We start from the raw sequence: 27,562 nt of genomic DNA, 5'->3' as shown, positions 1-27,562 counted from the left end.
TCATTTAATCATTCACTATTTTGGTCAGGGGACTAAAATATATTTTTGTTTGGTGGTTTGACAGAAGTGGAAAGAGATTCAAGTCAAATTAAATTAACGAGACAAGCGGTTATAATCTTGAATGTAAAGCGCCATCTCGTGGCCAACAGCTCTCTACTGTTACAACATGTTGCTGCTGTTAATCAATAGAATTTAATACAGTTGTGCTTCAAATAGAATAAAAAATGTGACATGACAAATAATTAGGTCACACAAAAGGCTCTTACACTCAAACAGATATACGTGTGTTTGCTAAACCATATATCAGCAAGAGAAGATACGACCTCTCCTAGGAGGTGTGTGATCTATGCCAGAACCCTCTGTAGAGGAGTGAACGCACCCCCCTCTTCATGCTACACAGAGTTGTTACAGACCTCCTAGGATGAGACATTCCTTCAATCTACAAATGATTATATACTTCTAAGCATATATGAGTAAATATTTATTTACAGCTCAAGTTTTCTTGCTGCTCGTGATGGTGGTTTTATGGGATCATTTGTTGGGCTGTTGTTATTTGGTGTTCATTGTCTTATCTCCTCGCTCTCCATCTTGATTAAAGGTGTTTGGTTCCTTTAGATAAAAACAAAATATGAGATCATTACTACTTTCAATAACGCCACCACATTTCTAAAGCATCTGAATTCTGTTTGTCGTGTAAAAACAATATACAACAATTTAAAAATACATTTAAAATGTATATTTAAATAAAATGGTACAAAGACAAAAAAATATTAAAACGGAGACATTTTAATTATATGAAAAAAAAATTGAATCTCATGCCAGGAACACATTTCAGAACATTTGAGACAGAGACAAAAAAGACTGAAGATATTATGCAATGCATACAAATATCTGGTGAAGTATGTTATAATCAGTGAGATAAACTGGCAACAGGTAACAGAAATGATATATAATGATATGATATAATAAAATATAAAAAGAGCCCCAGAGGTAGCTGAGTCTTTGGAAGTGTGGTCAGGAAAAAGCCTCTGTGCTCTGAAATGGCTCAGGTTTACACATTCGAATGTGAACAAACAACAACACTTCTGGAACAATCTTTGTCCAAACATTGTAGGGTTTCCATCATCTGCTCTATTTAAAGAAAATCTGGAGATATCTCTGCACACACTGAGTGATCATCATCTTTGGACTCTCAGGCTACACTGAAAACAGACGACGCTGTGACAGTGAACAGAAAACCAAACTAGATCCAGGAACGACACCACCCTCTCTGGGACCGTGGGACTGACACAAAGTCCAAAACTGTTGTGTGGTCTGACCGATCACCACCTGAAATTCATCTTAGAAATCATGGACCACATCCTCAAAGGACCATCTGGGGTGGACTCGTGCACATGGCATTGGCTACCTGGACATCGGTGAAGGGACCATTAATGCTGAAACATGTAGACAGGTTTGGGAGCAACCACCTGGAAAACATCTGCTAATACTAGTCTACTTCTACTAGTGTATGTGCAGCAGATGTTTGTGGCTGGGTGTTCAAAAACATTTAGTAAACTTAACCTCCTAAGACCCGAAATCTTCCACAGCATGTATTTTTAATTTCTCCTTGATATTTGGCCCAATGAATATTATGAATACTGGGGCTGATGAATGTAAAAACAAAGAATTACCAGATTTTTTTTACCTGATTTTTTGTTTCTAAGAAAAATGAGATCCACATATGAGGATATTCATTTAAAATTTTGATAGAACAGTAGCAGTATAATGTCCTCGTAAGTGGATATCAGGTCCTTGTAGAGCAAAATTTAGTATTTTGGTCTAAATAACCCAAAATGTGATGTCCACATATGTGGATGCTAGAGGTGGGAATCACCATACATCCCACGATATGATATTATCGCAATTTTTTAAAATATTTTGCGATATTCAGATTCTGTACATAAAGGTAAACTTTATCAATATTCATTTTATCTAATATCAAAGTCTCGCACTCAGTCTTTCTCTCATTTCAGTTTTATTGTTGACAAACTTGAACGGTTTGTATTACAGTCTAGTCCAACTTAACTGAATGCAACCATCTGGTACAATTATAGCTATTCTGAACTATGCAATTTATGAAAACTATGCAGCCCATTCAGCAACTGAAGAATTTGAAAGTAAATTAAAACAAAATATAATTTTGCATTAAATAAAAAAGTTTTACACTTAATTAAAATAAAACATGTCTTAAATTAAAATAAGTAAACTGTCATGTTTATTGCTGCCAAAAAAAAGTTAAACACATTTGGACAGTGAAGGAATGTCAGGATTCTTGCTCAGAAAAAGGATCAACATGCTCTGAAGTCAGAGCATGTTCCAGTCCACAAAAACCTTTTTTGTAACAAAATATCGATTTCTGCTGTCTCTGTATCGATACATTATTAGCAAACAAAATATCACGATACTACACAGTATCGATTTCTTCCCCCACCCCTAGTGGATGCCAGGTCCTAGCAGTTTAAATGATATTCCAATGAATGAATGAAAAAATAACAAAAAGAATTTGAATAATTATCAAACAGCCTTACCCGTCCATCTTATTGGTTGACTTTTGTGGTGTTTTGCTCTTCTCATGGTCCCTGAGTGACAGAGGGATTTAAGGTTTAAAGTTTAAAGTCAGTACTACAAATATCTGCAGATATTACTGGATAGATGTGGGTTAGGCTCTTAGAGTCATAAATCATTATTATATTAACATATCCAGGAATGACAACATATATTATCATATTAACAAGAAGACACATATTAAACCACATGTGAAAGTTACCTCTGCTTGTCTTTTTCTTTAAGACGAACAGTGACGAGTAGAATTACACAACCAAGGACCAACACCAGTACTACAGCTGATACAATTATCACGGTGGAATCTGAGAGAAAAGCAAGAAAAATGTGACACTGAACAACACGGATACATTAATCATGGATAAAAAGGAAATGCAGAAGTACTAAGTTCATTGATATTAGGTCTCAGTCAAACTAACCCAGATATCATCGATCTATAAATCTGTGACTGAAAGAGTTTCTCACCATATTCATGATCAGACGTCTGCTGGACCTCAGGAATCGTCACCATCACCTCTCTGTGAGGAGCAGAGAGCACTCGTGCTGCACATCCCACCTGTGTGCTGTTGTTACGTGAACCTGAGAGCACAGCTGTAGTGGTGACAGTGAATGTAGCGTTGGTGTTGGACACACTGACAGTGTTGTACTGTGTAAAGCTGAGGTCTTGTTGTGAGACACTGAGTGTTACAGTGGGAGCAGGTCGACCAGTGGCTGAACAGGAAACAACCCACTCTTCAGTAGAGTTTGACTGTCTGACATCAACAGCAGGTTCATGCAGCTCTGTGAAGGATCAGGAAATATCATCAACATGTTCTTACAAACACACCAGCTGCTCACACATTTATTTCCAGTATGTTTGTTTGAGGTAAAGGTTCTTACCATAAACTCGGAGGCAGGGTTTCCCTGTCAGAGAGCCGTCAGGATAAGTGTTAAACAGACAGTGATAGAAGGCTTCATCCTCATATGTCACATTCCTGATGAATATGGAGCAGTTCTGTAGTCCAGTGTATATAAACCCAACTTTATCTGTAAAGCCATCATTCACTCTCTGACCATAGTACTTGCTGTAGGTGGCAACATTTGTCTCCACATCAGGAGAGATTTTCTGCCATGTGACCTGAAGGACGTCTTTAGTCTCCAAGAGCTGACAGCTGAATTCAGCATCTTCTCCCACTGCTGCCAGCACAGTCTGCTGTGTTTGGATCACTGCTGTTAGAGCTGCATGGAGAAAAACATCAGTTAAAGATGAACTGAGTGGTCTTGATGGGAGGACTGAAACAATAATTCGGGCTGGGATTAGACTGAGTTTAATTTATGGCACTAAATAATAACAATGTATCAGGTTTCACATATTTGAATAAAATAATGTACTTCAATGATATTATTGGATGTCTAATATGGAATTTCAAAAACAAAAACAGTGCTAGCAGTAAGATGTGTGTTATGTTTCTTTTTGGCAAATCAATTAAATTCACAATATTAATAAAGACGTGCAGAAGTATTATGTGGTATCTACATGTGTTCAAAAGACAAACACTTGGCTCTCTAATTATCCACTATGTTTGTCATTCAGAACTCATCCAAATTACAAATGATAATTAAAGACATTAAAAAGGTGCATCTCCTTGACACTCTCTCTTTCACCTCCACATTTCCTCTTACAGTTGTTTATCCCAGGAACTCTTCTGGCATTACATCTTTGTGTTTGACATTCAGCAACAATGATCCTGCTTTTGATCAGCATTTTAATCAATAAAAAGGAGGAAGAAATGGTTAATATGATATCTGAGTATTTATTAATAGTTATCTGCATCTTATACCTGCTGAAATCAAGCCGTGACGAACTAGTTTGAATTATTTATCTACACTGCAGAGTTTTCAATATAATGCTGGAAGTTTTACTACGTGATACCGATCAGTGTCTAACAATGCCACCTGTGAAATCTGACATGAAGAACAGGTCCATGAAGCTCTGCAAAGGATGAAGGTTTCAAAATATAACATGTGCGACAGTTTTTACAAGCAAGTCAACTTTTGGCTCACAAATGCTGGTACAGCATGGTTGGAAACAATAAGATTTGTGACAAGTGACGTAACCATTAAAGTGAATATAAATTTTGACTAATTATTGTTAATCAATTACTGTTCACCAGTCACTGATCAACATGGTTGTCATTTTAATAGACTGATTACCTATAGACTATATTCTACGGTGGCCCCTAGAGACAAAGCACATGCAAATTCCAAAACACATGCAAATTCCAAAACACATGCAAACTCCAAAACACGTACAAATTCCAAAACACTTGCAAATTCCAAAACACATGCAAATTCCAAAACACATGCAAACTCCAAAACACGTACAAACTCCAAAACACTTGCAAACTCAAAAACACTTGCAAACTCAAAAACACATGCAAACTCCAAAACACGTACAAACTCCAAAACACATGCAAACTCCAAAACACGTACAAACTCCAAAACACATGCAAATTCCAAAACACAACGGAAGTGCTCCAGGACGCTAGGGGCAGTGTTGAGCTTTTGTTACCTAGTAACTACACAAGCCAGGAAGTACCAATGACCGGATTTGGGGTTTGCAGCCTTAAAGGCCGCATTTTAAGGCCGATTACGTCACAGCGACAAGAGAAGGCTGTCCCAATTCAAAGGCTGCTCTACATGCGGCCCTCAAATGCCTCCTTAATTTCCCTGAATTTTAAGGATGGGTCGGTGTAGCCTTCATGGCCCAACATATCCCAGACTTCATAGTGCAGTGGTGGTGTGGATAATTTTGCCGAAAAAAAACGGTGGAAGCGGAGCGGAGGAAGAGTAAACTTTCAGAAGTAAGTACTGAATATTATGTCACTTATTTATGCGCAAATATTTTTTTAATGAAGAACATTAAACCATTATTGTTGGCCACATGTCGGGAAAGTTATGTGACATTAGCGATGTCTGTACTTTCAGAATTAACTTGGTTTTAAAGCCTTTAGTTTAAAAAATATATATATAGTCGACCTTAATCTTACAGAGAATGTGATGATTTTATGGATAATAAAAGTCAGTCATATATCCACAAACACAACAAGCTGAAAGTCAGTGATGCTGCTCGGTTTGCAGTCCTGAATATCACGGCACAAGCAGGATCCACTGCACTGTTAATGTTAGCTATGTTACATTGCTGCCTCTGTTCGGTGGTGTCGAGCCAAACAGACTTTAACGTGTGTTTAAATGAGCTGACAGTTCACTCGTTAAGCTGAAAGAAAGATGCTTTAATCACGGGAGTCACACATGTGTCCACTGTACCATCTGGAACTCTTCTTGTTTCGTAATAACACAAACACTAAATCCTCCTTCTTTTGTGCTGTTTTGTAGCAGTGTATACACCTGAGACTGTCACCTGTCTGTCCTGCACTCTCTCTCTGTTTCTTTCTCTCTGATTGTGGAATAAAAGTATGAACATGTGTTTATAAGTTACACTTGTGTTTGAATCCTGCAGCTTATCACACATTTGATTTCCATGTGTGACAACTGCAAGTGTCCAGAGTGAGGACAGACTGAGGGACACACTGCTGCACATCATCTGTGAGGCTTTGCACCCCTGATGATCCACCAAGACAAACTCAACAGTGTGTGAGGAAGAGGAGGAGGAAGAGCCAGCAGCAGCTGATAGATGGAGAGAATAGACAGACTGTTCCCTGTTTGTGAAGGACTGCTAGAAAAGTTTAAAATAACTAATTGTCTGTCCTGAATCAGTCTTATTAGGTAATGTTCAAATAATTTGATCATCCCAGTGTTTTCAGTGTGGGAGAAAGTACTCAGGGCCTTCAAGTTACACACTATGAAAGGCAGCAACAAGTTTAATGTTCAGAAACCTAAAGTCTGTATCAGCAGCAGAATGGAGCTAAAAATAAATGTTTGTTCCAGTTCTATGAAGCTTTGAGTATTTTGGATTAGTAGCACTGCTGTGTTTGTTGCATCATATTGCTGTAATTGTTTATATGCTTTATATATTCTGAGGTAAGTTGATCTATAGTGTTACATCATATTCTATAAGGATGTTATGTGTTTGTAGACTTTCTGCCCAGTTTGACCCATTTAGCAGAAGTCAGCCTGTTTAAGGATCTGATATCTATTCTGTATGACTTAAAGCAGTTATGACATGGTCTGATTTTCTCACCCAATAAAGGAATATTTCATATATCAGTCTACTCTTCATTTTATCAGAAACAGTTATCACAGCTTGTACATTTTCTTTTTATAAATATATGTAAGCAATGAGCCAAATTTAGTAATGCCAACATACTGAAGGAACAACATTTGTCTCTTATATATGATACATCTATATATGCACTGTCAAAGATACTTGTCTTTGAGTGAAGATTTAAAGTGATAAGACATATAAATAACTGCAACTTGAATCTGTACTGAGGCTGACACAGAGTTCATGTTCACTGCTGTAATAGCTAATAATGATTAATATAATAACTATAATATTGGCCATATTATATTTACATTACCAAAGTGATATGACTTTAGTCTCATGAACAACATCAGCTAATTGTTATTTACTAACTAATCTTAAATGACTGTTCAGTACAGAAATGAAGCCCAAAAATCATGTTTTACTGTCCTGTGGTCTCAGCCTCAGATACTTATCAAATCACACAAAGCTCTTGTAGAAACAAACAAACAAATGAACAAAATATGTTCTCCCTCATTTCTGTCAAACCAAGTTGTATGACACGTTTCCAGCGGTTAGTATCATGGTTGCTAGGCAACCTGGGAAGCGCGACGGAGACTAGACCGTCCCATACAGACAAACTTGCCGTTTATTTTGCAAATCGAGCTCAACACTGCCCCTAGCGTCCTGGAGCACTTCCGTTGTGTTTTGGAATTTGCATGTGTTTTTGAGTTTGCAAGTGTTTTGGAGTTTGCATGTGTTTTGGAATTTGCATGTGTTTTGGAGTTTGCAAGTGTTTTGGAGTTTGCAAGTGTTTTGGAGTTTGTACGTGTTTTGGAGTTTGCAAGTGTTTTGGATTTTGCAAGTGTTTTGGAGTTTGTACGTGTTTTGGAGTTTGCAAGTGTTTTGGAGTTTGCATGTGTTTTGGAATTTGCATGTGTTTTGGAGTTTGCAAGTGTTTTGGAGTTTGCAAGTGTTTTGGAGTTTGTACGTGTTTTGGAGTTTGCAAGTGTTTTGGAGTTTGCATGTGTTTTGGAATTTGCATGTGTTTTGGAGTTTGCAAGTGTTTTGGAGTTTGCAAGTGTTTTGGAGTTTGTACGTGTTTTGGAGTTTGCAAGTGTTTTGGATTTTGTAAGTGTTTTGGAGTTTGTACGTGTTTTGGAGTTTGCAAGTGTTTTGGAGTTTGCAAGTGTTTTGGAGTTTGTACGTGTTTTGGAGTTTGCAAGTGTTTTGGATTTTGCAAGTGTTTTGGAGTTTGCAAGTGTTTTGGAGTTTGTACGTGTTTTGGAGTTTGTACGTGTTTTGGATTTTGCAAGTGTTTTGGATTTTGCAAGTGTTTTGGAGTTTGTACGTGTTTTGGAGTTTGTACGTGTTTTGGAGTTTGCATGTGTTTTTTAGTTTGCAAGTGTTTTGGAGTTTGCATGTGTTTTGGAATTTGCATGTGTTTTGGAGTTTGCATGTGCTTTGGAGTTTGCAAGTGTTTTGGAGTTTGCATGTGCTTTGGAGTTTGCAAGTGTTTTGGAGTTTGCATGTGTTTTGGAATTTGCATGTGTTTTGGAGTTTGCATGTGCTTTGAAGTTTGCAAGTGTTTTAGAGTTTGTACGTGCTTTGTCTCTAGGGGCCACCGTAATATTCAGACTTTAAATATAATACATTCAGCCCAATGAGACGAGTTACATTGGAAATTAAAACAAACAAACAAACAAACAAACAAAAAACAAAAATAACACAAATAACATTACCTAACCTGCCTTTCTAAATTCTAATTATTACTGTTGGTACTGGTATTGTCAACACCAGCTCCCTATTAACTTGCTATTGGCTCATTACCAAAAATTAGAGTATTGAGTATTAAGGTATTAAACACGGAATTGGTTGACTGATTGGTACCCGGTGTGAGAGCTTAACTCGCATCCAATTGTTCTCTGCAGTCCCTCATCAACTAAACGCCTACTGTAAAAGCTGCGTCCGTTAAAACATCACCGTTTTATGGCTGTAGGTCTACCTGTTAGTGACATCTGGCGTTTCTTTTTTTGTCAGATTTGATGTAAATGCAGCTTTTATGTTCCAACCATGAAAATGAAAGTTAGTCGAGATCACGCTTCATCAATTTCAATTTAAGCTGATGACTTTCTTTAGTAACACTTTCTTAACTCTAACTTTATACTCGTTCTATATATGTTAGAGTGATTTCTTCTATCGCCCAGAAACACAGGAACCATCCGTCAGATCACTTTAGAGCAAACTGACTACAGCAGATCGAATTCATATAAATAAATTCATAAATGAAACAGTGCATCTCACTCACCGTTTGAAAAAACCGCCAGCAAACTAAAGACAAACGTGATCGCGCGTCCTGCCATGTTGTCTGTTTACCGCTAAATTTCAAAACTTCAAACTGCACAAGAGAAGCTCGGCCAGTCCATGTCACAGGGTGTGTAGTGAGAACGACAAAGCAAAACATGATCCCTCTCATTAATCACAGCTACATAAAATACAAAGCATTCATTGGGAAATCTAATAAGTCACTGATTTGATAAACATTTTACTATTTTGTAAAACCTCTCGGCCATTTGACATCACGCTTATTCCTCGTTGTCCCCTCTTCAGTGTGTAGTGGAACAGACCAACAACTTACTTTCACTTTCGTTTTAAATGCACAGCCAGACTGACAAATGTAAGATGAAACTCTTCAAACATACATACATGAAAGACCACGAAAAGAAGTACTTTTTCTTGGCACGAACAGCAAAAAGACTAAAGAGAGGAGCAGTAGCGGTTTCAGATACGGGCGACATCACGGGCAGCGGCAAAAAAAATAAATAAATAAAAAATGCTCGTACTCATGCTGCCCCGACGTCAGCCAGCGCATATTGGGAATGGCAGAGCCACCGATCGGTTTTCTATCGCCTGCTGCTTGCAGAGAGGAGAGCCGGCTGGAGCAGCATCTAATAACCAGCTCGCAAAATAAAAATGAAAACAACAAACACGAAAACACCAGACAGCATGATACAGACTTATAATTTGCACCGATGTTTTTTCGAAATTCTATACACGAAAAGTGAGCGCGAGAGCCCTCGGTGCGCCTGCTCGCTGCTGAAGTCAAAGTAAACTTTATTGTCATCTCCGCCACATACAGTCCAGCATATAGAGACGAGACGACGAGGCTCCAGTTACAGCAGTGCAAGTAAACAAACCATAAATATAAGAAGAGTAAGAAAATAAATATACACGTTAGGACTCGGGGTAAAGGGATCAATAACAATTTAAAATTTATAATTTACAGTTTGCTGATTTAAAGTCTCACACACAACATGTCAAAAGGAGAGGGGGCGGCTGCTTCCAAATAGAGCACATTTCATTCATAATGTAAATCCAAGCCCATCATGTATTCATGATTTGAATCCTGGGTTGTGTGAAATCCCAGAAATGCACCCTAGACAAAGTGAATCTGTGAACTAAGGTGTAGGTGTGTTAGATCATGTTGTGGTGATCCTTGGGTTGAGGGATTTGTGTTCATACTGCAGTGCAAAATTAAAACCAATGGAAGATGGACAAGAAAAGTTCAAAGCCATCAGGTCCTCAATTTAGAAAAAAGAGAAAAGAAGAGGAGGAGAAACGAGCAAAAGATGTAAGCAGATGTGTGATTGGATAATGGCAGGTCATCCTGAAACAACCAGAGTCAGAATACTTTATTAATCCCTAAGGAAATTATGTGCGTTACAGTTGCTCCAAGAAGAAATGGTAAAAATAGCAACAGTAACAGACTAAACTCCAAACAATACAATATGTTACAGATTTTAATATTAATTAGTCATTGTCAATTGTTGATTTGTCCTGTTCTCATTGTATGACAAATTATGATGGCTGTTTAGTAGCCGTTTGCATGCATACTCTCTCTCTCCTCATATCTCTGTGTGTGTACAACAGCTTTATGTTAATGTACAATCCTTAATATGTTTTGTGTGTGTGTGTGTGGGGGGGGGGGGGGGGGGGGGGGCGCCAGAGGGAGTGTTCGCCCAGGGCGCCAAACGGGCTAGGACTGCCACTGGAGAGAAGAGGGAGAAAATCCCAGAGAAGACCCAGACGCCTAGTGCAGAGACAGAGGCTCACTGTCGGTCCTTTCAGAGAGGCAATGAGCCACATAGCTCTTGTAGTGGTGAAAGTAATGTTTCAGTCATGACTAATAGAGAATCTTGAGATTTATTTAATGTGTGTTTAAAGTGTTTTTGGTGGCTATAGCTATTACTTCAGCAGACTGATTTGTCCATTGTTGCAATGGATTTAAGAAATTGATGCTTCATAAAAACATGTGGCCACCAGGGTGCATCGGTTAGACTGTAGCTCCTTTATTTAAATTAAGTGGAAAGAACACCTGTGCTCTTGTTTCTATATATGTTTGTAGTTTGATTGGGTTCGTTTTAGGGCATACTTACATTTCAGTTTCAAAATCCACGACAGGCTGAAAGGTGTATTTTACTGTGTTAACTAATTATTGTGGAAAATAAAAGTAATTGAAATGTGTTTAGAATTTACAAATTACAATTGATTGATCCCTCTGGGGTGGGGTTTGTTTCTGTGTTTTGAATATATATATGTATATATGTGTGTGTGTGTGTGTGTGTGTGTGTGTGTGTGTGTGTGTAGAGATATATATATAATATATATGTAGAGAGAGAGAGAGAGGGAGAGAGAGATGGACCCAAAACAAAAAATGCTATTAAGAACATAATTTCTGAGTTTCTGGGGCATACTCAGGGAGCTTATGCAGCTCTCCAGTTTTTAGAAGCACAATAATTAGTTACTCATCAGCTATTTGGAAATCAAACTGAAAGCACTAGTTTTATTATTTCTTTTCATTTCATTTCCCCTTCATCTGCATTGTAGATTTTGCAATGCATACATTGCATTTATATTATGTATTGCATTAATTGTGAATGTCTAACAATGCTACATTGGCACTGCCAGTGAATAAACATATGCAGTCATTTGTGTAATTTTAAGTTCTAAAAATAAATTCAGCCACCCAACAGGAGGACCCTCTGACATAAAGAACAGGATTCAAAGTATGAAGGTTTAAAATGTTATGTGGGAAAATTTCCACAAACAACTCAGCTTTTAACTTACAAGTGCTGGATACACCTCACTTGAATACAATAATTTTTTTGACAAGTGATTTAACTGTTAAAGTGATAATGATGACAAGTCAGATTTCAGTTTCCATCACTGTTTATGTCAAAGTGACAATGGTTCATCCTGAGAAAAGGTAAAAGCAGGAAACCTTGTGTTGTTGTGTTGTGAAGTTCTTACCATAGAATGGAGGCAGGTTCTAGCTGTCAGAGATTCTTCAGAGGTGTTAAACAAGGACTGATAACAGCCTTCATCCTGCTCTGTCACCTTTATAATGAGAATGGAGGTGTTCTGCAGTCCAGCAAATTTAAATTCTGTTTCATCTCTAAAGTCAGGATTCACTTATTGATCGTACATTTTTTGGAAAGAAGCTAATTTTTTTCTCTCCATCAGGTGACAGTTTATTCCATTCAACTTTTAGTACATCTTTAGACTGCAGAAGACAGCTGAACTGTTAACTTCTGCAGTTGACCCAGAGCTTTGCGTTTTCTTTACTATTGTACTTTGATTCTGCCAATATTTATTGTTTCTAGTCTTCTGGTTTCTTTGTTAATGTTCGGGTTTCTGTCTGTGGTTCTTAGTTGCTCTGTCTCCCCTGTCTGCTGTGTCCCCTTGCCTAGTCCACGTCTCTGTGTTATGGTTCCTGTTTTACTTTGAAAGTCCGTGTCTCATGTTAATGTATCTAGTTTTGCTTCCCTTGTCTCGTCAGCCCTGATTGCTCCCTCTTAAGGGCGATCGTGGCTCAAGAGTTGGCAGTTCATCTTGTAATCAGAAGGTTGCCGGTTCGAGCCCCGGCTTGGACAATCTCGGTCGTTGTGTCCTTGGTCAAGACACTTCACCTACTGGTGATGGTGCAATATGGCAGCCTCGCTTCTGTCAGTCTGCCCCAGGGCAGCTGTGGCTACAACTGTAGCTGCCTCCACCAGTGTGTGAATGTGAGAGTGAATGAATAGTGGTATTGTAAAGCGCTTCGAGGGTCTCAAAAGTGCTATATAAATGGAATCCATTATTATTTCTCGTGATCCACCCTTATTCATGCTGTGTGTTCTGTCTGCCTGCCTGCTGAGTTTATTTTTGTATTTTGAAGTTTGTTACTTTGAGTTCAGCATCAAAGCTGTTTGTTGAGTCCATGTTTTGTCTCTGGAGGCTGCACTGTGGGTCCTCCATACCTGCACACAGCCTAAACACAACATGAACTGAGCGTCTCCTCCCACTGCTGCCAGCAGTCTGCTGTGTTTGGATTACAGCTGATAGACCTAAACAGGAAGTAGCATGAGTTACAGATGTGCGTCTTAAACTGTTGGTGCCTGAAAATTGATCACCACTAAACAACAGTAAACTATTAAGTTACATGGGTAAAACATTTAATAAAAACTAAACAAAGTATAGTCATTTTAACTGAAACTGTCAAAACAATTCTGTCAACGCTAAAGCTGAACAGCAAATAACATTAAACCTTAAACTCAAAACACATAATAGCATGAATAAATAAACTGCATATTTTTCTCACCTTTTAAAAATGACTCCCAACACAGACAAAAGCAGAAAATAAAACTCAGTTTTTAAATGTCTGCAAAACAACTGTGGACTTTAACACCTGGCGTAGCCACGGTTAAGTATTCTCTAGGTGTACCGATAAAATGACTAATGTGAAAACATGATCTTCAAAAGAATAAAACTGATATAACTGAGACAAAGGGGCTCATATTAATATCCAATAAAACCTTTGTAAGTACAAATTATTTGTGTCAGTATTAGTATTGGTATTGTCAAATCTTTGCCTGTATTTACCTTGGTAAATTACACTTTCGCACAGGTTGCCAAATGAAACGTTCAGACTTGTTTTGCCGAGCGGCATAGTGTGATAGCTTAACTCATGGACTCGCATTCAAATGTTGTCTGCGGTTCATCCAGGAGAAAGCTTTTAAAGTCTATTTGTGTTAAGTCAGGTTTAACTGGATGTTCAGCACATGGAGCTTTTATGTTCCACTCAACATGAAAATCAACGTTTATTAAGATTATGTTTGATCAATTTCAATTTAAGCCGATGGCTTTCTTTAGTAACACTTTCCTAATTCTACCTTTTATACAGCTTAGAGGATTTCTTCCCTCTTTCGCCCCGTTACACTGGAACCGTCTGTCAAATCATTTTAGACACTTACCACAGAGCAAAGTGAGAGCAAGTCATTTTAAAATCATAAATAATAAAGAAAACAGTGTCTCTCTCACCTTTTGAAAAGACTGCCAGCAATGAAAGGACAAGTGTGCCATTTTGTCTGCATATTACCAAATTTAAAAATGTCACTGGGAGTGTAGTGAAAAACAGCAAAGTGAAAGTCATCCTTCTTCCTAATAACAGCTACATTACATTTCATGGTGTTTGATGTGATAGCTAATAAGTCACTGACTTGATAAACATTTTTCTTTTTTGTAAAACCTCTCTGCTACTTTACAGCTCATTGTCCCCTCTTCAGTGTGCAGTGGAACAGACCAACAACTTCTACTTTCGTTTTGAACTCACGCACAGACAGACTGACAAATGTAAGATGAAACGCTTCAAATACCTCGGATTAAGTTGTGAAACATGTCTAATCTGTTTAGACAAGCACTTGAAGTCTATGCAACTTTAAACAAAACATGAGCTCATAAGCAGGAGAAAATAGGAGATACAAATCGATTTATTTAGAGTTTTGCCATAAGATAAAAACATTATACTTATATAATAATAACTAACCAGAAACACCGTTAACATTTGATTTTCTTAGAGTAATGTTTAAAGACATGGTCCTTTGACAGTTGCAAAACTTCCTCAGTTAGTTTGAACCAACAGTGCCACCATGTGCTCATTCTGTGTATATTAGATGCAAATCTGCAGCACACTGAGTTACATTTGGAAATAAATCACATCTCTGCAGTCCTCATTTAATCTGCAGAAAGAACTTAACACACTTCACAGCTTATTTTACTCTATTACAACCCATGTTACAAAATATCAAAACTTTATAACCAATTACATTTTAACAGTATGATATAACAAACAAATGTCTATGAAGCAGAATAACTGTTATTTATCAGTTGTACATGTTATTCATTCAGCCCACCTCCTCCCTGTCTCCACCTCACAGACAGCTCAGTCAGAGCTCCATCCAAGCCTCCGTTCTGACGTGGCGGGTCATCAGAGTCTAATCACCAAGTACATTAAATTCTCTATTTTAATAACTCATGTTCATTTCTTCCAACTGATCTCTCTTTATTGAATTCTTATTAGTGTTGTCTAGAAATATCAGGTAGGAATCTTTGTTGTTGACACGGTCCTCTTTATTTAATCAGCCAGTGATGCAGTTTGCTCATCTCTTTTAGTTTAGATTGATTGATCGTCTCCAAACAGTCTTTTTGCTGCTGAAGGTGAAACTTTCCTGCTTTTGTTTTTTGGAGTTTTGTTTGTAGACGTCCGCTGCCTGAGCTGCTCGTTCTCGTGCTCTATTAAAGGTGTTTTGTTCCTTCAGACAGAAACAAGACATGAGTTCATTTCCACTCACACAGCAAATGATGACTGTATATATACATGAAGATTAAAGTTCATGAACAATGCATACATGAAGGAGATGAAACAATCAAGTGTGATTAACTTAAGTGTGTGATTCACTGAAACACTTCAGTTTCATCAGGATGAAGTTAAGCTGACAGACAAGAAAATGGAAAAAACAAAACTGACAGAGAAAAAATGCTGTAAAATATGAATAGTTATGAAATGTACTTACTCATCAATGTCTTGCTTTGATTTTTGTGGTGTGTTGGTCTTCTCTGGGTCCCTGAGTGATGAAAACATTTAAAGGATTTAAATTATATACTGCAAAAACATATAAATGGTATTTACTGGGGTTTTTCTGAAAAGATTTATAGGTGTTCATGTGAAGTTTCTTAATGTCAGTAAATCATTACTATATTAACAGTGACAAACTTACATTACGAGGAGACTATATTAAAGTGAAAATTACCCAGTCTTGTTTTGTTGTTTGAAATGAGCAGTGAAGAAAGCAGAGATCCAATCGTGATGAACCACATACAACATCACCACTAACACTGCAACCACCGACACCACAACTAATACAATGATCCAGGTGAAATCTGGGAGAAAAGAGGAAAACTGTGACTTGGAGCACCCTTCATAAAGCACTTACAAACTACACACATGGAAAGGCAAACTTACTTGATTCACTGCTATGGGATGTGATCTTCTCATAAGAGCCTAAAAACAGGAACGCAAATATTAGAGTGGCAGGGCATCAATCTATAAACCTGTGAATTTGAATGTTTCTCACCATCCTCAGTAGCATCAGGTGTCTTTTGGACCTCGTAAATCATCACCGTCACCCCTCGCTGAGGAGCAGAGAGCACTCGTGCTGCACATCCCACCTGTGTGCTGTGTTTACGTGAACCTGAGAGCACAGCTGTAGTGGTGACAGTGAATGTAGCGTTGGCGTTGGACACATTGACAGTGTTGTACTGTGAGAAGCTGAGGTCTTGTTGTGAGACACTGAGTGTTACAGTGGGAGCAGGTCGACCAGTGGCTGAACAGGAAACAACCCACTCTTCAGCAGAGTTTGACTCTCTGACATCAACAACAGGTTCATGCAGCTCTGCGAAGAGAATATATTTAAGAAAAGTCACCATTAAATGTGGAAATAAAAATCCAAATAAGCCTGTGTGTGTTGCTGATTTGTATACTATAGCTGTGCAGTGTTTTAGGCAATCGCATTCTCTATGTAAATAGATTTACTGTGAAAAGTGGTGTAAAAACTTCTACAAAATGATTTAACATTGGGGATAGGAAACAAAATATTATTCTTTTAATAAAATATTTTAATTTCTAAACAGAGTATTTGTGAATAAAGTATGAAATACAAATTTTAACAGTCTCTTTCCTTACCTGTCTTTTGAAACCCTGCATACTAAGCACTAAGGGTGGAGGAAAACCCGATGCAGAAGAGTATTTCAATATTTTGCATGGTGATATTATATCATTACAGGGACACCAAATATGAAAATGTTATTGAATAAATTACAAAACAAATGTCTGGGAATACCTAATAAAATGGCTCATCTCATGCACTACTGTGCAAAATTACATTAAATCAGCTCAACCAAAAAAACATTCAACGCACCTACGGTATCTTGACAAAGCTATCTCCTAATAAAAAGACACTTTTGAGTTTTTATCAATAAGCACAACTAACGGGGACTCAACTGCCAGGATGTATTCTAGTTATATTCATATAGAAGAGGAAGGTTTTTCAGTATATTGTAAAATGTTAGGAATCGCAATAATATTAATTTGTGAGTGTAGTATTGAGATAATATTGTATCGAGGTAAAACTGGTACTTCCCAACTGTACTGAGCAATTCCTATTTTTAATATATTTTGTATTTTTTTCACATTTGTTTTGTTTTCTATATTATTGCCATTAACAGTAAATACCACAAGCACTGTGGGTGTAGATGAGGTAGAGATCTAGTTTTAGCTGTGGATAGTTTTCCTCTATGACTCTAGACCACGTGTCCTTACCGTAGACGTGGAGGCAGGTTCTACCTGTGAAGGCTCCTTCAGGATAAGTGTTAAACAGACAGCGATAGCAGCCTTCATCCTGCTCCGTCACGTTCCTGATGACTATGGAGCAGTTCTGTAGTGCAGGATTTTTAAACTCCACTTTCTTTGTAAACTCAGGATTCACTCTCTGGCCAAAGTACTTGTTGTAGGTGGCCATATTTTTTTCTGAACTTCCTGAGATCATCTGCCATGTGACTTGAAGGACGTCTTTAGAAAGCATGAGCTCACAGTTCAAGCAGGCCTTATCTCCCACTGCTGCCAGCACAGTGTGCTGTGTTTGTATCCCAGATGTATGACCTGCACAGAGAAAATGACACGAAAATTATGAATGGCTTGAGCAGCATATGAACCACAGGCTGATGGTTATCCCTGCTGATGCCACAGAAACATTTAAGTCACCACATGGGCCACCGTTACACTGTCATGATCATACATGTCCTCTTAAAGGTTCTTCTGTTTCTAGCTAGAACTACAGAACAGGATGTAGCATAAATGGAGAAACTTGAAGTGGCAGACAAATTCAAAATAAAGACAAATATGCTGTTCTGACTGCTCAGCACCTTAAACTTTACAAAATGGAAATTTAAAGGTTACATGTAATCTCTTAAATCAACTTAGATGTTTGTAACCAGACAGCAGATCTGTACGTGACGTGCTGCTGAAGTTATCTAATTATGTCACATTGTGGAATATCTTTCAAAGTAAATCACATGATAATAACTTCATGATATGCAAAGGCTAAAATGGAAGTTCAGTGCAGACTAAGCTTTGTGTTTTGCACTATTGTGGTATAGTTCACAGTGACAGCCTGTAGCATCAGTGACTGTTGCTAGGTTAAGTCCTGGGCAACAACAGAGACATATGAGAGATGTGGCACCAGGCACAGTGCCCAGATTTGGATGGGCCAGAGTGTAATTTGGGCTGGATCTTTTAAATAATCTTATAAATTAACGGAACAGTGGATTGTATTGTAAAGATCTATATAGGCTTCATCTTTATCTTCTTGTTATTATTATAATTATTGTTATTATTTCTGTTACTCTATTGATTTTCTTTTGTCTCATTTACTTTGCCCGCCTCCTCTTCTTGATGTCCAAAGTCACCCTACAGACGACCCTGCGATGCTTCCCCTGACATCAGCTTGCAGTCTCCTGCCTCTTTTAGATTGCACCTTTGAATGAGATGGACTCCACCTTCCTCCACTCTTATGTTACTCCAGCTGGTAACTCTTCCCTAACACCCAGAACCTGAATGCTGTACAGAATTCTTCTTTCTTCAGCTTCCACCAATGGAGGATGTTCATTCACTTAAACACCAAGATCCAAAATATAAATAATAAATAAACTATCTTATGAATGAAAGAGAAAGAAAAGCTCTCACTCCTGTTTTTCTAGGTTTTTATACTTTTATACTTTCAGTATAAAATGTATTCGCTGTGTTAAGTGACTTTATTGTCACTCTAACCTCTTTGCCAGCAGTCTATTACAAACTGATGTAAAGCCCATTTGTGCTGTAAAAACAAACAAATAAAAAAACACTGTGTAAACCACTAAAGAAAATGCAACAATGCACATCCAACAATTACAGGTGAGCTATTAGTTAATAATTTACATGATAATTGAGTTGCTTAGATTTGAGAGGTATTCGTCAGTGTAAAATGACCTGTTATGATCGCTCAGAATTCACCTGTGGTAACTTCTTAAATGCTTTTACTTTTGTAGAACAGAGAGCACATTTGAAAAACTGAAAATAAAACCAAAGAAATCACTTCTGATTGGCAGCCAGGATGGGGCTGTTGTTAGGCCCCTCCCACCTGTAGGATGGCAGTGAAGTGAGGGGATTTTCAAACAGCAAACATGCTGGTTGTTATACTTCCAGGGATAAAACTTGATAAAGCTTTGTGTGCAAAGTCAGCAAATTTTTAAGTGTTTTATTATTTTTTTACAGTCAAATTTGACTCGATGTTCTGCACATGCACTTTTATGTCCCGCTCACTATTAAAATAAAAGTTAATTTAGGTATTACTTCAAATGAGGTGTTCCTCAGTGTGCCTGCTGACTAACAGCATTTGCTTCTAAAAGAAGTAACTTGACTTGAATTTAAGCTGTTGATGTTCATAGTGTCACAGTAACAAATTCCATCTTATTCACTAACTGTATCTATAACTGTAAAACAAACTACCTGCCAAACCCACTTTGACTGTCTGCAGTGGATTACACTTAAATTTATACACTCCCCACAGAGCAAACTGACTACTACAAATCAATAAGTCATAAAGAAAACAGCATCTCTCTCACCTTTTGAAAAGATCGCCAGTAAAGAAAAGATCAATGTGATTTTACGTCCTGCCATGTTGTCTGTGTGCCGCCAAATAAAAAAAAGAAAAATTTGAATCTTACCGCTTGACCAGTCCGTACCATCTCTGGGTGTGCAGTGAAAAAAAAAACATAATAAAAGATTATCCCTTTTATTAATAACAGCTACATGTCATATGATGATGTTCACTTGGATATCTAATAAGTCAGTAATCTGATAATATTTACTATTTTGGAAACCCTGTCTGTCGTTTTACAGCACATTTATTCCTCATCGTCCCCTCTTCACAGTGCAGTGGAACAGACTTACTTTCACTTTCGTTTTGAACTCGCAAAAAGAATGAACGTGCCTTTGTTTCTCTAAAAGGAGACGCAACACCTCAGACTGTGGTGTGAAACATGCGTGATCTCTTACATGTACTGATCACATTTTGTATATTTCATTCAACAAAACAGGAGAAGGTGAAGCTCGCCGCAGACGCTGAGTCATATTGGGGAATAACTCCCATCTAATAATGAATGACTGAATCTCACTGCGGCTCAAACCAGCCGAAGTTTTCATTCAGAGTTCACTGATGAGATTATTTACTTCCAGACAAGACAAAGCAGCATTGCTCAGCTTATTAATTGCTTTATTCTCAATCATACAAAATATCAAAATAAAATCACCAAAACAGGTTTCCGTGTTCATTATCTATATTTATTATTATTAAAATATTAATAAGATGAACATGAAGGAAGAAAGAAAGATGGGTTCCCACTTCCCTGTATTCACCAAAAACGAACAACCTCACAAAGTGCTTTCAGTTTGTTATAACTTCATGTACACGTTGGAGTATACATCCGATTACATTAATTCTATAGCATTTTAGCAAAAAATAAATATTTTTCATAAGCAGTGCAGTGTTGTTTGTGTGTTTATCAAATCAAATATGAATAAAAAATAATGCTAACAATATTTGATGGTTTGATGGATTTTTAATGGAACTAGATAGAACCAACATTCCTGGGTTAAGTGAAAACTTTAACCATATGTATGCGCTATATTTCTGTACAGATGCTGACAAACTGAATTGTAAAAATCTGTAAAATTTCACAACAAACAGAGAACTTCAATTTCAACAATGGGAGCAAAAATGACTACAGTGAAAGTTTTATGTTGATCACTCCTGTTGATTTTCAAAGTTTTCATTTGAAGTAATTAAGTGTAATAATATCCACCAAAAAATTTAAAAAAAAATCATTTTTTATCACCAACGTTTCCTTTTCCTTAATAATTTATGTATAAAAAAACCTTTAAAAAATGTGGTAAAAGCACAAACATAATAGTTGCAGCATGAACACCAGGAAAGCTTTTTGAATGCTTCAGTGGAACAGGTTTTTGTGTTTTGTGTTTGTCAAACTCTAGCACCATTTTGTTCAGAAATGCCACACTTCATTAAAGAGAAATCAACAATGGTCAAGATCAGATCTTCATCCTGATAAAGACGTGAGCCCTGGATGGTCTCCCTCAGGATGTTTGTGTTTTCTGAGCAGATTGTCACCTCACGTGACTAAAAGTGTTTTGGTTCCTAAATTAAAACAAAATGAGAAGATAAAGAGTGACTTACATCATTGATCTCATTTGTCTCGAGCTCGCTGTGTGACAAATACAGTTAAAACTGCAGAAACATTTAGCAGCTGAATCAAATTGACAAACAGTAACAGAATATAAGAAAGAGTACCTGCTCTGAGATTTCTTTTTAGGCCAGACAAAGATGAGTGTAGTAAAACAGGCCAACAACAACAACAACACAGAGGATAGAATCACTAAAATCCTTCCTTTGAGAAAAACAGAGAAAAGAAGGACATAATCATTGAAACATCTACTAAATAACAATAGAGTGAACAGAAAACCTGGGTGTAAAGCATTCAAATGTAAACACACCAAAATTTCTGTGATAGGATCCATCATTCAGACCTGTTAGAAGGAACCTCAACATTAAAATCACAAAGTAATCACCAATTTACAAATCAATCATTTTAAAAGAGTTTCTAACCATCATCATAATCATCATTATCATCATCATCATCATCATGAGGAATCGTCACCATCACCTCTCTGTGAGGAGCAGAGAGCACTCGTGCTGCACATCCCACCTGTGTGCTGTGTCTATGTGAACCTGAGAGCACAGCTGTAGTGGTGACAGTGAATGTAGCGTTGGTGTTGGACACACTGACAGTGTTGTACTGTGAGAAGCTGAGGTCTTGTTGTGAGACACTGAGTGTTACAGTGGGAGCAGGTCGACCAGTGGCTGAACAGGAAACAACCCACTCTTCAGTAGAGTTTGACTCTCTGACATCAACAACAGGTTCATGCAGCTCTGCGAAGGATCAGGAAATACTATAAGGACTATGTTGTCAAGAAGAAACAAGCTTCTAAACCATTTTACAGCATCATGGTTTCTTTCGGTCTAATCCGGTTAAAGAACATATACGTTCTTACCATAGACTTGGAGGCAGGGTCTACCTGTCAGAGAGCCTTCAGGATAAGTGTTAAACAGACAGTGATAGCAGCCTTCATCCTGCTCTGTGACATTCCTGATGACTATGGAGCAGTTCTGTAGTTCAGTATGTTTAAACTTAAATTTCTCTGTAAAGCCATCATTCACTCTCTGACCAAAGTACTTGTTGTAGGTGGCAACATTTGTCTCAACATCTTGTGAAACTTTCTGCCATGTGACCTGAAGGACATCTTTATTCTCCAAGAGCTGACAGCTGAATTCAGCATCTTCTCCCACTGCTGCCAGCACAGTCTGCTGTGTTTGGATCACTGCTGTTAGAGCTGCAGATAAAGGTGTCAAGCAAGACAAACACGCTCTTCAAACTCAACAGTTACTGAAACAGAAAGTCCAGTGTTACTCCCACAGGTCTGAAATGACACACATTTTCACCTTCACCTTACTAATAATTCTCCCACCACCACAAGTAAAATCCTTTGAAACCTGAGCCTGTACCTGTGGAAAAAAGGAATGAAATGAGTCTTTACTGTTAAAATTGTCTTAGATCTCATATTGTAATTAACATACAGTTTATCTCACCTTTGTCGAAGTTCCAAAAAATGAAAATGACAGCAACATAAAACTCGTAAAGTAAAACTCCAATGTTCGCCATTTCATTCAATGCGAGGTGAACTGTAAGGCTGCACAGGAAAAGCATGTGTGACTTGTTTGACCACATAAAGGGAAAGTCAAGAGTTTTAAACTTCTGTCCAGTAATTTACATCCATTATAGCATGTACTGAATGAACCAACCAATCAAAATTTGTGTTACTCATATCAGCACTAAGAAAAGGGGCTCTTTGTTTGCTTTCTGGTTTAACCAGTTGTTTAACTTCTCCTAAGGTTTTTCTGACCGTGCAGAAAAGAGAGATTAAAAGTTTCTGTAAAAAGTCAAAAGTTTTCAGATTATTTTTGAACTAGAAATATTACATCTCTGTGTTGTGTGGTTATGTTTTTATGTAGTTGCAACTAAATTGCATGTTGATGATGTGGATCAAACTAGTGTTTAAGCTATGATGTTTCACTGAACAAGCTCCATCCCACAATGTAAAGCTACAGATCTTAGCAACCTAACTGAGGCTCCCCAAGATAAGAAAATCCTGTATGTTCGTTTATTTACATCTTAATGTCATAACTGGAAACAAAAACACTGTACACAAGTGAAATTACAAAAACCATTTACCATAATTAATTAGCAGGACAAAAGCAAATATGTGGAACACGAGACAATAAATTGTTACATATACATACACATGTATAATTTTTCAGGGAACACTGTAGAAAAACTATGAACACAAAAATAACACTGTGTGACTAAACGTGTTGCAATAATAGAATCTGCAGTCACAACAACCTAAAAAGACCAAACAGCAAAAAACACTGAGAAAGGAAACACGTTTTTTATCAGTGAAAAAATATGTGTCTCTACTTCACCTCGTTATATGATATGGTACAAAGAAGAAAGGCTTAAACTTCAGTGAGTTCCATTCACAACACAACACAGAGTACTGAATGAAAAAAACAATCAGCATTTGTGTTACACGTTCATGGCTGGTAACACCTTGTTATCCAGCATATTTGTTTCTGGCACTTAGCTGGTTCCACTTGTCTGAGAACAACAAACAGTGATAGAAAGCCTCCTCTCCTCCCTGTGCCGCAAGCAGCAGGCGCACCTCGCAAACGGAGGGCGCGCTTACTCCCAGCAAATGGGCGATAGAAAACCGACGGTGCCTGTACCAATCCCTAGTATGCGCTGGCATGATGTCGGGGCAGCATGTGTACGAGCAATTTTTTTTTTTTTTTTTGCGATGCCTGTGATGCCGCCCCCCACCACGATGCCGCCCCGGGCAACCGCCCGTGTCGCCCGTATCTAAAAACGCTACTGCCCCAATGATAGTAATGCCTAAATACTCAGCTACACCCACAGAAAACACTCTTTTAAGCTGCCTGTGGTTGTACCTGTATCACAACATTATCAAAATGGTTACTTCACCTTAGCGACCTCCCACCACTACAACAGAAATGTGCCATCACCTTATGAGGGAACAAAATAAATTAATTTTCACTGAAGTCTCAAAAGTCTCACAAAAAACTCATATATTATAATAATTAACATGCAGTCTCTTCTCACCCTTTTTCAAAGGCTCCAAAAATAAAAACAGCAACAACATAAGGTGAAACTCCAGAAAAGGACATTTCATATAAACTTCATTCAGGCTGACTCTTTGTCTGGCGTTGGGCTCAGCTACTACAGCAAACTGCCGCATGTGCCACTCCCCATGATCACTGAACAGCTGCAAATGATTTACATGTAGATCCAGGGCCGTGCAGAGAGGTTTAAAGGGGCGGGTGCTCAAAGTTAAAAAGGGGCACATTGAACCAGGCTGAATAACAACAACACACATTCATCAAGAATCTAATATGGGCAACAAGGCAAAGCAAATGTAGCCGATGCTTTACCTGATGGGTACAATGTTGCTGTTGAGGGGTTGCTGTGGATAGTGCTGGAGGGCAGGGCTGTGTTGATCTGAGACTGTAGACATTAAAAAGTCCACAGGAGAGATGGTAGCTGATTAAACAAGTGTCATGAGATAATAACAAAATGCAAAGATTGGTGACAGCGCTTGGAACCATAAGGACAACAAAAAACTGTGAGAAATAATTTAGGCTCTGCCTGTGAATCACTCTTTGCTTCTCTTCTTCCTTCCATCATTTCATATATCACTCTCCACTTGCTATCTATCTGAGAACAAGGCACAACTTGCTATTGCAATAAACTATAATCTAACTATCCACACCTAACAACTCTTGCACTTAATCTATAATAAAATGATGACAGAAAAATGTTATAGCACTGCCTTTAGTAGCCTCACACAGCTCCTACTGTTTCCTCCTCATGTCCTTACCAGCCATGTCTGGACAATGTTATATCATGAGTAATATTTTTTTTAAAAATCCATCTAAATAAAACACACACATGCACGCACACACAATGACATTTTAGACCTTCTTCAGAATACTGTATATACTATGGGCATCATGGTGCTGATCCAGAATCCTTACATTATTATTTATTACTAGAGCTACAATAATAAAGCAATGAGGAGGGGGAAGTAATAAATATGAAATAATGTCATTATGATGATTCCATTTGTTTCACTATCCACTCTGTGCAGGGGCAAAGTTTATTACATGTTTAAACTGTAGAGATACAATCATTTTACTGCTGTAAAATCCAAATTTTGTCTTATTTAAAATATAAATCTAATATAATCAGCTTCTTAATGTATGTTCTTTAAAATACAGCGTGTGTTTTTAATATATTATAATTATAATAATTATTATGTGGACATGCATATTAGATCGTTTTTTAGTGAAATATAATCCCTCCAGAAAGGCAGGAAAAGCCCGGAAACTTACTTTAAAACTAAATATGTTCCCTAAAACGGTGACAGAGCTACAGACCCATGACAGCCTTACACAGGTAGCCAGCAGCTATGACCAGCACTACATGTGCAGTTAATAAAAGGACAGGTAATGTTTGTCGCGCTGTTGCACACACAGCACGCTCGTTTGTTTCAGTTCGTCAGTTGCAACAAGACAGCTTACCAACGTGTACGTAATAAGCTAATACTCCTGGGTGCTACACACTACAGTGTACGCTGTACACCTACTTACTGGTTGTGTCGCATCAGTCTGTGTCTCTGAGTTAACTTGTGTTTCTCCTACAGCTCCGGACCGCTAAAAATGCGCGTGCTCTTTCTGAGCTCGTTCCCGGCTCGTAATCAGCGCGTTCTGCCGTCAAGGGCGATCATTGGTTAATAGTGATCATGTGACTGATGCAAGCCAAATCCTTTTATTTAGCAAAACTGTGATTAATAGTTAAATATTATTGTTGAGGGGCACAGACAGGACTCCGCACGCACACACACATTAAAAATAAATAAAAATATTTTTTTTTTTTTTAAAAGTTGCCTCAACAAAAGGGCACCTTGGGCACCCATCAGGAAAGGGGCGGGTGCTCAAGCCCCTCTAGCCCCCCACATCACATGGGCCAGCATCTGGCCAATCCACCACCTTTCATTCATTTCATTCATTGTTACAAAAAAAAAACCAAAAAAAAAAAAAAAAACCAACGGCCCATAAAAACGAAAAATCACAATCAGCCCACCAGCTGATGGCCAGTCCAGCTATGCTTTTCAGCTTATTAACTTTATTTTATTGACTTATTCTTTAAAACTAACTAAATTAGAACCAAAGACATGGAAATTTTGTATTTACATTCAGTCTGAAAAAATGACATCTGCTATGTCGGCCTATATACAGTGTTACTGAGTTACATGTGCAGCGGTACAAAGTTAACTGAGCCACAGCATTAAGATTTTTGTGTTTCAAAACATGCTTTAATCCTTAAAATGAAAGTAAAACATACGTTCTCCACTACAACACAGAGCAGTGTCGCATGCTTTCCTCAAACACAGCGAGCAAGTTCTGACGATAAGTGGAAACAAGGAAGTGTCCTGTGCGCTGACGCTGTAGTGCCATCTAGTGGGCTCACTCGGCAAGAAATATAATCCACTCAAATGCAGTGGTTTTAACCCAGCATTACGGCACGGCGTGCTTTGGTTAGGCCCCCTTCACTCTCAACACATAGTGTGTTGAACTTTAACACGTGCTGCATCAGGTCAGGGACAACACATGTTGTGTGCATTTTGACACAATGTGTGCTTGTGTGCTTCCTCAGGAAGTTCAGTATGACACAGAGAACTTACAAAATTTTAAAAGTTTTATAGAGTTTCAGGTGAAAAGCTGCTGACATTTACTACACACATCTTCGATAAAGAGCACAGTGTTGATTGCACATTTACCATGAGAATAAACCGTTATACCCACAAAACCTGACAAAAATCGTTGATATCGTTTTAGTAGGTTGACAAATATCCCAACACTGAGTAATTTAAAGTTTGAACAATGTATATGTTGATTTAAAAAAAAAAAAACCTATTGTTTTATTGACCAGTAAATGTCTCAACTTGCTCCCCATGAATAAGCCGAGACCCCCAGTGGCCGTTTTTTGCAACTTCAGGTTTTCATGGTTGTTTGTATTAGGAGGAATTACTGCAATAAAAGCAATTTAATCGATCAGCTAAAATTATTGATGAGAACAATTTCAGGTTAGTCA

The 27,562-nt window shown here is 37.8% G+C and overlaps 3 protein-coding genes across 6 annotated transcripts in view; all 3 read right to left on the bottom strand.

The window, feature by feature from the left end:
- Positions 1-390: 390 nt before the first annotated feature.
- On the bottom strand, positions 391-14,489 carry LOC120727569 (OX-2 membrane glycoprotein-like). Its single transcript, XM_040021915.1, has 6 exons — positions 14,147-14,489; positions 3,484-3,822; positions 3,070-3,384; positions 2,810-2,909; positions 2,571-2,621; positions 391-609 (listed from the first exon to the last, which is right to left on the bottom strand). Exons 1-6 carry the CDS (start codon positions 14,256-14,258, stop codon positions 561-563), a joined length of 966 nt encoding a protein of 321 aa, XP_039877849.1. The 5' UTR covers positions 14,259-14,489; the 3' UTR covers positions 391-560.
- Positions 14,490-15,220: 731 nt separating this feature from the next.
- The window catches only part of LOC120727518 (nectin-1-like), a 55,723-nt gene continuing 43,381 nt past the window's right edge, over positions 15,221-27,562 (bottom strand). Inside the window, exons 1-7 of one of the 2 annotated variants that reach the window (XM_040021840.1) lie at positions 19,823-19,987; positions 17,484-17,822; positions 16,240-16,557; positions 16,128-16,166; positions 15,916-16,045; positions 15,679-15,729; positions 15,221-15,417 (exon numbers count right to left, since the gene is read on the bottom strand). In XM_040021840.1, coding sequence (XP_039877774.1) covers positions 15,279-15,417; positions 15,679-15,729; positions 15,916-16,045; positions 16,128-16,166; positions 16,240-16,557; positions 17,484-17,822; positions 19,823-19,877 — 1,071 coding nt within the window. In that variant the 5' untranslated portion in view covers positions 19,878-19,987 and the 3' untranslated portion in view covers positions 15,221-15,278. Of the gene's footprint in view, positions 15,418-15,678; positions 15,730-15,915; positions 16,046-16,127; positions 16,167-16,239; positions 16,558-17,483; positions 17,823-19,822; positions 19,988-27,562 lie in introns of those variants that run through there. The other variant, XM_040021834.1, reaches the window with a different exon arrangement.
- On the bottom strand, positions 20,456-24,662 carry LOC120727533 (OX-2 membrane glycoprotein-like). Of its 3 annotated transcripts, none has more exons than XM_040021852.1 (6): positions 24,512-24,662; positions 22,326-22,664; positions 21,880-22,203; positions 21,768-21,800; positions 21,565-21,661; positions 20,456-21,411 (listed from the first exon to the last, which is right to left on the bottom strand). In XM_040021852.1, exons 1-6 carry the CDS (start codon positions 24,645-24,647, stop codon positions 21,381-21,383), a joined length of 960 nt encoding a protein of 319 aa, XP_039877786.1. In that variant the 5' UTR covers positions 24,648-24,662; the 3' UTR covers positions 20,456-21,380. The 3 variants fall into 3 exon arrangements, 2 of the variants coding, with proteins under 2 accessions (XP_039877786.1, XP_039877795.1); XR_005694554.1 differs by having other exon boundaries at positions 21,380-21,411; positions 21,565-21,657; XM_040021861.1 differs by lacking the exon at positions 21,768-21,800.

The sequence above is a fragment of the Simochromis diagramma genome, unplaced genomic scaffold (genome assembly GCF_900408965.1).
Source record: "Simochromis diagramma unplaced genomic scaffold, fSimDia1.1 OVJJ01000356.1, whole genome shotgun sequence".
NCBI classification, from domain to species: Eukaryota; Metazoa; Chordata; class Actinopteri; order Cichliformes; family Cichlidae; genus Simochromis; species Simochromis diagramma.
Note: the sequence above shows the minus strand (reverse complement) of the source record. Positions and strands in the feature narration are given on the sequence as shown.

What these genes read in the sequence shown, in the direction of transcription:
- LOC120727533 (XM_040021852.1), bottom strand. Translation starts at nt 24,647, where the DNA reads ATGCGGCAGTTTGCTGTAGTAGCTGAGCCCAACGCCAGACAAAGAGTC. An exon ending in ACCCTGCCTCCAAGTCTATG is followed by an intron (nt 22,204 to 22,325) that starts GTAAGAACGTAT and finishes GATCCTTCGCAG; the next exon opens with AGCTGCATGAACCTGTTGTT. An exon ending in AAAAAGAAATCTCAGAGCAG is followed by an intron (nt 21,412 to 21,564) that starts GTACTCTTTCTT and finishes GTTTTAATTTAG; the next exon opens with GAACCAAAACACTTTTAGTC.
- LOC120727569 (XM_040021915.1), bottom strand. Translation starts at nt 14,258, where the DNA reads ATGACTTTCACTTTGCTGTTTTTCACTACACTCCCAGTGACATTTTTA. An exon ending in ACCCTGCCTCCGAGTTTATG is followed by an intron (nt 3,385 to 3,483) that starts GTAAGAACCTTT and finishes GATCCTTCACAG; the next exon opens with AGCTGCATGAACCTGCTGTT. An exon ending in AAAGAAAAAGACAAGCAGAG is followed by an intron (nt 2,622 to 2,809) that starts GTAACTTTCACA and finishes TCTGTCACTCAG; the next exon opens with GGACCATGAGAAGAGCAAAA.